Raw genomic sequence first — 10219 nt, 5'->3', positions numbered from 1 at the left:
CCAAGTCTCGCGTATCACAGTGGAGAGTTGTCTGAGATGTTGCTAACTCAGCGGAGGGCGATCAGGGTCTACAGAGATACTCACTGTGACTTCCTCCAAAACCCAGTGAATAGGCCCCAGGGGCTTCAGACCCACTCGATGCTTCATGACAAGGTGTTGAAAGGATAACATGAGGATGCTTAACACAAAGTAATATCCTATATTCCTGGATCAAAATAACATGAAATAACATTACATTGCCATATGTTTGGTAGATTATGTTCTAAGAACATCATTTACAAACATTACAATTGAATCTGCGCCATTGTGTACTATAGCGATGGAGACTGACAACAGTAATGAAGACCAACCACTGCGAGGGTACACTGAACAATCCTTTTCTTTATTCATTTTTTGTTATCATTTCAATATGTCTGTCGGGTTAGTTTTTTTGATCGTTTTTATTTTAAATTAAAATTTGACACACTTATAAAAGACAGCATCTGCATAGAGTTGTCATCTTAAAGATCCATGGAGAAAAGGGAGAGAGAGAGAGAGCAAGAGGGGAGATAGCGAAGGGTGGGGAGGGGAAATACTGGCACGTCACACTAACTAAACAGAACAGCAAACAGCAGTACAAGAGAGGGAGAGAGAGGGACAGATAGTTTTTTACATTACGGTACGCACACATACACACACACAAAAAAAACGGGACACAAGTTGCATTTCCAGTCAAAGTTGCAGCAAACGATCCAACTGTCCTCTTTTTTTCCAGTCTCTCTCAGTATAATTTTCTTGTTTCGCTCGATCTCTTCCACCCTGACAACCCCCTCTGACTTTCACTGAACAAGATGGAGTTGTTCTCTTATGCCTGTGTTGTTACACATTTCAAATCACTTCCACCAACTGTGGCTTTCGATCTGCAATCGAAACTGTTGTGCTCGATCGAGGTCTGGTATCATTTTGTCTCACTTCTGCATGTTAGAGAAAGCCCTTTTTCTTTTGTATTGCACATAAAAGTGGATCTCTGTATTGTCACAGGCCAAATCTTTGAGTATGATCCACAACTTTCGCTTTGAGGATGATCAGACCTCCTCGGGTTGCTCTCACAATTGGGACACAATCCTCTCAATCTCCTAAGAAGGTGATTCGGTTGTTTGCATCTGACGCGCTAAGATATCAGTACACAAAGAGGACAAAACTCAATGCAGAGCCTAACTAATTTCAAAAATTGAACTTCTTCTTACAATTTTGACACTGGAAATAATTGTCTCTCCTATTTCTCTCCCATGAACATAGGAGAGTTGCAACACTTGCCAGACATTAAAGATCACACAAATGAGTGCTTACTGACTTTAAATGTCATGACCACTACGCAATGGCGGGTTCAATTAAGAGGACTTCTTTTTTCCACCACAGTATACTTTCCACAGCGATGACAGACCCTGGACCCATGAGAAGAAGCCCAAAGCCAAGTGACAAGGTTGACATTGTCATTATACAAGACAATACCAATCATAATGACAGGGCTGTTTTTGGCTGACTACCGGCTAATAATTGGAAACAAAGAGAGTGTTTGAGTTCATATTTGGCCTGGAAGCAGGAAACCCGAGACACCATGGCAACGTGTACGTTGCCCCTCCCTTCTTACTACGGATGGAGGGAAGCACTATTCATCAGGGAAGGATGCCTCTGAACGAAATCAAACTGGTGGGCTTTTGACTGATATGGTTGGTCACACAAACTTTCTTTTGTCCAAACACTCTCCAAACACGCGGTAAAACTGAAAGAACATATATGTACAGACAGTCAGTCCAAAGAGGGGGGACAGTGGGTATAGGGCAGAGATCGAACCACTTCACAACTTTGACAGGAAAACGTTTCTCAGTAGTTTTATACATGGACATGCAAGTCATTTTTTCTCTCTTTGAAGTATTTACAATAATTACAAGACACAAAGATCCAGTTCAGTTTGACAAAATTGCGAGCATTCAATATTACTACTATTATTTTTGTTAGCATAACTCCTTTGTTTCTTTAAATCATTGCTATAATATAATCACTCACTTTTTGTAGTTTAGCCTCTGATCATTTTGCCATTCTTTCTCCCTCAGTTTGCACATGTCACTGCATTTTCTTTTCATTATAATAATATAACTATTATCTATTCCGTTTTCTGTTTAACCTACTGTTAGCCATTCAGATAATGATCAACTTTCTGGAGTCACAATTTCGGGGCACCATTCCTACACCGCCAACCCCCCCTCCCAATTAGAACACTGATACAAAGGAATACTGTTGTGAGATATGGTGAGTATGTTCCAGAATAGGACCATAAAGCAAAGAAAACAACAAACGGTGTAGTTGTGGCAAATAACAGTAGCACATTAGTAAGCCACAATAGAAAGTAGCATCCCTGAAGAGGGTTTAGTTGGCTGCTGAAATGATTTCATTTCAAAAACAACCTCTTCTGTGAAAGCAGTTTGAATATTGACATAACGGTGAGGATAAAGCCAGTGGCCATTGCATAGGGCCTTGGATTTCTTGTGGCTACAACAAGCAAATATGTATGGGTGCCCATATATAGCCAGCGAAACTCCAAATATGAACCATGATAATATAAAACAGATATTTCGTTTTGAAAGATCTAAACTGGTTATATTTGCAGTTCAAGACCATATTCAAACCCTTTCCAGAAGAAGGTTTTTCTTGTCCATTGACTGCACTGACAAGGCTTTGTACGGACAGAAGCTAGATGGCAAGGTCATTACCGTCCTTCATTCTCCACTCATTTACAGAATGCTTTCTCTATGCTCACTGCGTTTGGAGGTCATTCCGATGTACCGCACACCCGACACATCTTTTCATTTCAAAAACAATACAGGAATAAAAACATAGAATACTTTGGTTCATCCAGGTCAGTGCCTTTATATTCACCAAAGTTGATCTGGGTACGCTCCGTTCAGGTGTGTTGCCAGCACACAGAAAGCGAAGCAAGTGAACGTTGAAACGGGTGGTAAAAGAGGCCATAACAAAAAACATGTAGATATTGTGTGCATAAAGAAAGGTGTTTAGACTATACAGAAGTAATAATAGTCACTGTTGTCTCCTTTGGACTCAAGTGTAAGAGGACTGCATGTACATCATATGATTATCCATCTCTTCTCACTACTACAACCATGAAGACGACGAACGACGAATGATTAAAGGACAATTTGTGAAGTCTACTCGACAAGTCATTTCAAACGTTTGAATCAATTAGCTGACAGATCAACATACAATGATTTGAAGGGGGGGGGGGGGGGGGATAATCTGAATGATAACTCTAGATTCCTGTTATTATATTATAAGCATTTTTTTTTGTAAACTTGACTTTCTTTGTGCTCTTTGATCAGGTGACTGAGAACACGTGGGGCAAAATGCTTTGGTTTGAATTTGGTAACATATATAAATAGTGTATTTTTTTGTTGTTCTGTCTTTAACATAAAACTGGAACTCAACAGCTACAACCCATGGACCTGCTAAACCCGAACAGCCCTTACGCCTAGTCGCGTGCTCAGAGTGTGATGCAACTGGTCTGCGTCGATCGCAGACGTGCACACACATACTGTACACAAACAAACGTTCATGCTCACACACAAACACACACACACGCACCATCTTTGTTTTGTTGTTGCCAGGGACGAGGGGCATGCATACAAGGCCTAGGAGCTCACAAGTTGCAGTCGCAGCTTAAAGACTCACGTTTAACGTTTCCTCACAAAAGGACGCATACGCCACCATAGAAGCACACGAAGCAAAGTGGGATAGACGCCATGGGAGAGAAAGAGGGCTACAGGATAGAATGTATCAGAATTACTACTAGGGGTTCTGCCATGGTGGGGGAAAAAGGTACTCTGGAGGAAGGGTGGGACGACGTTTTGCACCAAACAGTACCCAGAGGTTTACACACACTCGTACATACGTAGATCACCTCTCTGGACGTACCACTGTAAATATGGTGTCTCTGTAGACTCGCAATAAAACAGACACCAGCAGTGATATAACTATAACCCCTCACCCCGTCCCCAGTGAGTAAATATGAATAATCGATCGATAAATTAAACCGTGAACGTGATAGACAGTGTTTTCTTAAAGAGTGTAAAGTGCGCACATGATCGAGAGCAGAAATCACCATGCAAACTCACAATGCCGAAAGTTGCATGCCTTAAAGAATAAGGGCTCCCTAGCCATATTCCTTTTAAAAAACAACAACGACATCAATACAACCCCATTTTAACTGTACATGTAAGTGGTTGGACACATTAAATACACAGAAGCTTTAAAAATAACATGCTGGCCAGTGCTGGAATGACTTGAGGACTACAGTCAGATTCCCTCCTGAATCTGTGGGTGGAGATGTTGGTCGAATGAACCTACATTTCCCATTTGCCATTCCTATGCCCTCAATATCTCTTGCTGCAGAAAGACGTTCTTGCCATGGAAAGATACAAATTGGACTTCAGAGGCTCTACAAAGTAATATAAGCGCCTTTGAGTCATGGTGGGACTGAAAATATCACGTCTCATGTGGTGATCGAGATTGTACAGAACTCAAAAGTGGTTACCGGTATGCACGTAGAAAACAGTGACATGGGTTAGTCCTGAAGTTAAATCATGTTTAAATAGAGGCAATTTTTTGTTGCTTCTCGCTCAATGTGTTCCAAGGTGTAAGTGAGTGCCAAACTCCCAATGTTATGTGGTTGTTCATGGAAAAGGTCAGCAGAGCAAACTCCCATTCTGTAAGGACAGCCCACTATCAAAGGCCACTGTTTCACACTCAGAACCAAAGAGCCTTTTGCATGGATATGTGAAATGACTTTACCTTTCATTGAAGGTTTCAGCTTCCTATGTATTGCAAGTATTGTCCTTATGATGATATGGCAGGCTTTAGCACAAAGCATCAGCTAACTACTACTTAGCACTTGAAAGGGACATGATTTGGTTGGCCGCTGAGCTGGAAGTGGAACATAACTTTAATGCCGTTACTATAGTTTAAAGTTTGGACAACAACAGAGACAGTTCAATGACAGTCCGTCAGGGATGACCATCATAGGGCCACTTGACTTAGAAATTCACCAAGAAACCGATGACTTAGAAAAGAACGTTCCGTGCTGATGACAATGACAGGGGAATGACCATGTAACTGTGAAGGGTGAATGGGTGTGTATTGATTTTGTAGCAGCCAATAGGTAAGATGCATTAGGTCTAACTCTGAAATATCCTATCCAATGTCCTGTGAGATTTGCATTAATAGACTCTTCTGTGTCAGAAGGTTAATCTAACGTGATTCTCTGTGTTGGTGCACCCGTGAAGTAAAATCATCTGCCTTTGGTTTTACACTGAGCAGAGTCACTTTTGGCATTTGGAAATGTTGAATTTAGCTACATTTCCATAGCACTTAAAATCCAAGTTCAGAAAACTGAGAGCTGGCTCCTCCCTTTGAATATACAATATTAAGGACATATTCAACACAAAATTTGTATTTTAAGAAAACATTTGACAACATATTGTTTTTTCCTGACAATTATTACATATACAGTCAAAGGATCAATTACAAGAAAACACAGTTTCATCTTGCGGTGGCTAGCATAGTCTGTTTGGGCACTTGAAATGAATTAAAGTACAACGTCTGACTTACATTTAAGTCATTTAGCAGACACTCTTATCCAGAGGGTAGTACAGGAGCATTTAGGGTTAAGTGCCTTGCTCAAGGGCACATAAACAGCTTGTTCACCTAGTCAGCTCAGGTATTTGAACCGGCAACCTTTCAGTTACTAGCCCCACGCTCTTAACCGCTAGGCTACAACTTATATCCTATGAAGTTCCTACATATAGGAAGCTAACGTCAAAGGATAATTGGGTTACTCTTTAAATTGGCTATAATCAAATCAAATCAATACGCCAGCGATAAAGTTGTTGCTTTTTCAACATCTTATTGATCGTAGAGTATATTCTACATTCGGATTAGGTCCATGTCCAATCTAGATCACAGGGGGTAAGGCCTTGTCATATAACCTACACTGGGACACTATTCCATGAAGGTGACCCCAAACAGTCAGAACACTTTAGTTCATCTAGTCGGGGCCAACACCGTCAACGCAAGCCAGGGAATTGGGACTTCGAGGGCAAGAGGCTCACGAGTCATGATTTTTGATCCAGTCATTCCCGCAATTTGGATCTCAATCTGCGACATTACAGTGCTGGCTTCAACAGAGTCACTATGACATCCGTATCATGTTACCGCGCATATTTCCTTGGCACGGTAGAGTTGTCTCCTTCTTGATAAATGTAGCAGCAGTCATATCTGTTCTTAGCCTGAACTCAAATGGCATTAGTTTGTAGATTGTGCAATCATAGAGCACAGTATTCGCTCCTGACCTTGTCATTCTGAACTGGTAATAATTCAGCACCATCAATGGAATATTAGGAGGAAAACGCCCATCTTTATGAAATGGCACCCAAACAGCTCAAGCAGAGGGTTGAATAGGTTCCCTTAAAACTCAACATGACCTACCGATTGATAGATTATCAATACCTAATATGTTTTATGAAACGCTTCTATAGTTGCGTGTTTTTTAAGATGATATCTTTGCTTAGTAAAAAATACAATTTCACAAGAGGGGCACACAAACTTGTTCCATTCAAAGTGCCCATTTGCTTATATGTTTTGTATCTTGGAAATAAAATAAAGCAAACGGCAAAATATAGCTAAAGGTCCATAAAGAAAATATGAGGCCAGACTATTTGTCACAGGACACGTCACACACTACACGACCACAGTAGAACTAACCGCTTCCAAAGCAAGACATGAGACTCTACACCAGGGCTCGCCAGCATTTCAAGTTTTGAGATTCCTTGGTTCAATTTTCATCTTTACTTTTTAATATGTTCCACATTTTTTGCAAAATCTGTAGAACAGGCATGACGGCTATAGGTCTCTCTTTCTGTCACCTCCCTCTCTTCCTTCCCTCTCTGGTGTATTTTTTCTCTGTCTGTTCTCTTTCAACATCCTTGGGAAAACTCGAGCTGGTCGGCTTTCTTTGTCAAAACTGCATAGTTCGACCGTCGGTTTTACCCCACCCACCGTCCCGTCTCACCTCTCTAATCTGTCTCTCTGAATTTGGTTTCTGCCGCAGACATATCGAATTAGCTGAAGACCCGGAGACATTCCTCTCTCCATGCTCCTACTGTATGGATAAGAGCAGAGAAGGGCTTTGATGGAGCACCTGCAAACTGTCAGTTGTTTTTAAAACCTGCTACTGCAGTGCCACGCCCTAAGGTACACGCCTCCATCTGTCTGTCAGCCAGGGCCTTTCATCTGCCGTTGTAACAGCTCCATGGGTGTAAGCTCTTGTCCCTATTGGCCGAAGTAAAGACATTGTTGCGAATGAATGCCTAGCTAGGAGATTTGATTAGCCTATTGGCAGGTTACTCAAGTTGACTACACTAATTTGACTGGCTGATTAACCTGATTGACAGGAACAATCAACCCATGAGAAGTCTGTAAAAGACCAAAACCAAAGTCAGTGTCTCCCAACGAAACGTGATTATTGTATCTATGAAATAAGCTACACCGATCATCCCAATTCCCTTCTACAGTTTTGTGCATTATGTTCTAAAATTCCAAGTAAACTACCTTTGCTGGAACGACACACAATTTAGCAGTCATTGGCACTGTCCTGGAGATCCCCCCCCAAAAAGAATGAAACGTTCCCCAAAAAATATTTTACGTCATATTTCTTTCCAGGTAGCTAACCCATGTGCTGTTTCTGATGTTCAATACATTTACATGTACATTGCAAATATTATGTTTATCTGTACCCTCTTTTTTGTATGTTATGTATTTAGTCAGTTATATTGTCGTATTTTTTTTTTTTTGTCTTTGTTTTTTCAACCCCACCCAACCACTTTAAGAACGTTTTCCTTATCTGATATTGTATATGATATTTTTCTCTCTGTGTGTGGTTTTTTTCTCTTGTGGCCGTCTTTTGTCGTTGTCGTCATTAAAAGCCCAGGTATCCGCCGATAGTGGACGCCAAGACAACTCCCAGAATAGTACAGCAGACGATGATCATGAGCTTCTTCTGCAAGGGGGGGGGGGGGGGGGGGGACAAGGCGGTGATGGTGTTAGCAAGACACAGGGAGGCTTGTGATTGTATACATGCTACGGGACAGTTTTACGGTAAGGGACAATATAATTTATCTATACGACACATTAGTGTGTACATTGTGTCCGAAGCTATCACGCCTGTGGAGGTTGGTCGCTTGGTAATCACTGAGGTACTGTGTGAATGCCCAAGAGGAAATGCACTGTACATGAAGAGGTGGTGGATATTATTATTAGAGTGTGTGTGTGAGTGTGTGTGTGTGTGTGTGTGTGTGTGTGTGTGTGTGTGTGTGTGTGTGTGTACTCTTTAATAATATAGTATGAGGGGGTGGTGGGCATTAACCTTTTGTGGTGGGATTGACTGTGGAGGATGCTGTGCCTATTTTAGTATGTGTGTCTGTGTGTTTATATTATGTCATACGTATAGTATGTATATTAGAATGTACAGTATGTATACATCCTCATGTAGGTGGGGGATGTGGGTTACAGCAACGTAACAGCGATAAAACATGTGTATGCACAATATTTGCGTTAGCCCTGCTCTACGGAGAGCCTGTGACTTACCTTGCGAGCCTGGCTCTGGTATTTGACAGCCTTCTTGGTGTCAGACACCGCCCGCTCCACAAAGTCCACGGAGTGCTCCACGTTGTACTCAATTCTGTCAATCATCTCTCCCTGTAAACAGCAAAAATCCCCGTCATCAAAATGGAAGCGGACTGAGGAGAATACCTTGTCTATTATCACTTAAGGTCAGCCTCAACCACATTGTATGCATATGTTTCTGCCCCGTATTTTATAAGGTTCATGTGTGGTATTGTATTTCTGGTCTTTCGAATCCAAACAAAGCTTCTAGCACAAATATAAGCTGTTTCTATTCATTTGTATTCCAGTTATAAAGTACTGTAAGTGATATTGATGAAGCCACTTATCATCTACATGTTGTCTTCCATCTAAAGGATGGATTTTTTATATTAACAACAGTATTGATACATAAATGAGATGAGCGTAGCTAAGAACCTACGCTTATTCATCACACACAATTGCATATTGTCCACGAGGAAAAGCCCTCAGAGAAAGAGAAGAATTGTCACTCAAAAGCGTTTCCCCGCCTATTGTACTGTGGATGAAATAATCCAACGCCCCCACCCACAAACGCTTTATAGTGCATGAGCTAAACTTAGAAACCATATTTCCCTGTTACCCAGAAGCAATTTCCTAATTTAGGTCGTCCTGATGAGATTCAAAGGCTCTTATTGGATGTCAACGGTAATTTCTTCACAGTGAGAATCGAAAATTGGCAACATAGTATTCTCATATTGTATCTCACATAATGTATAGAGATGCTATGTAATATGAATAAATGTTCTGTAAATATGAAAATATTTGATCATGTAACTTAACTTAAAGTTAAGTTTTGGGAATAAACTGTCGTATGTTACCAACACATTTAAGACAACAATTATAGAATATCATCTAGTATTTAAGTGAGGTGTTTTGTCATGCATTTTTAAGGTGCAAGTATTTGCCAAACCATTTCAACTTAAGTGCAACCACAATGTACAGCCCCAACCCTGAACATACTGCAAAAACCCTTCATTAATTAAGATCACTGAACCCTAGCAGCAGAGAGCCGGCTACACTGATGAAACCAGGATGTCAAAAGGCTACAGCTGTAGCCTGAGCTTTTCTGAATGGCTACACAGCATTGCTCAATGGCGTGGAACTAGTTTAGGCAACAGTGTGTTTACTCACAGTCTCAATCTAAACATAGAATGATAACAGGATATTGCATGCAACATTTCTCCTGTCTCAAAGCACAATTACTCAAATATGCATGTGAACCCACACGCCTGAGTCTAAATGTCATACGTTCATACGGTCAGCTCCAAATATCTGCCCTGTTCTCAGACAATTGTGTCAAACTGAATCACAGTTGGACAGATTTCATTATGGACGATGTAAGGCACAGTTCGAAGATACATAGAATCTACAACGTTTTCATTTTAACATCACAAAAAGACTCTGATGCCATTGGTGCAGAATTAAACCACACCCTTGGTATTGGTGTGAGTAGGCCCGGTTGTAATCGATT

The 10219-nt window shown here is 41.0% G+C and overlaps 1 protein-coding gene across 1 annotated transcript in view; it reads right to left on the bottom strand.

Annotated features, from left to right (window-relative positions):
• Positions 1 to 361: 361 nt before the first annotated feature.
• LOC129832934 (syntaxin-1B) overlaps positions 362 to 10219 on the bottom strand; it is a 64802-nt gene continuing 54944 nt past the window's right edge. Inside the window, exons 9-10 of the mRNA XM_055897072.1 lie at positions 8692 to 8802; positions 362 to 8104 (exon numbers count right to left, since the gene is read on the bottom strand). Of these exons, the coding sequence (XP_055753047.1) occupies positions 8024 to 8104; positions 8692 to 8802 (192 nt within the window). The 3' untranslated portion in view covers positions 362 to 8023. The remainder of the gene's footprint in view (positions 8105 to 8691; positions 8803 to 10219) is intronic.

The sequence above is a fragment of the Salvelinus fontinalis genome, chromosome 34 (assembly GCF_029448725.1).
Source record: "Salvelinus fontinalis isolate EN_2023a chromosome 34, ASM2944872v1, whole genome shotgun sequence".
In the NCBI taxonomy this organism is placed as follows: Eukaryota; Metazoa; Chordata; class Actinopteri; order Salmoniformes; family Salmonidae; genus Salvelinus; species Salvelinus fontinalis.
Note: the sequence above shows the minus strand (reverse complement) of the source record. Positions and strands in the feature narration are given on the sequence as shown.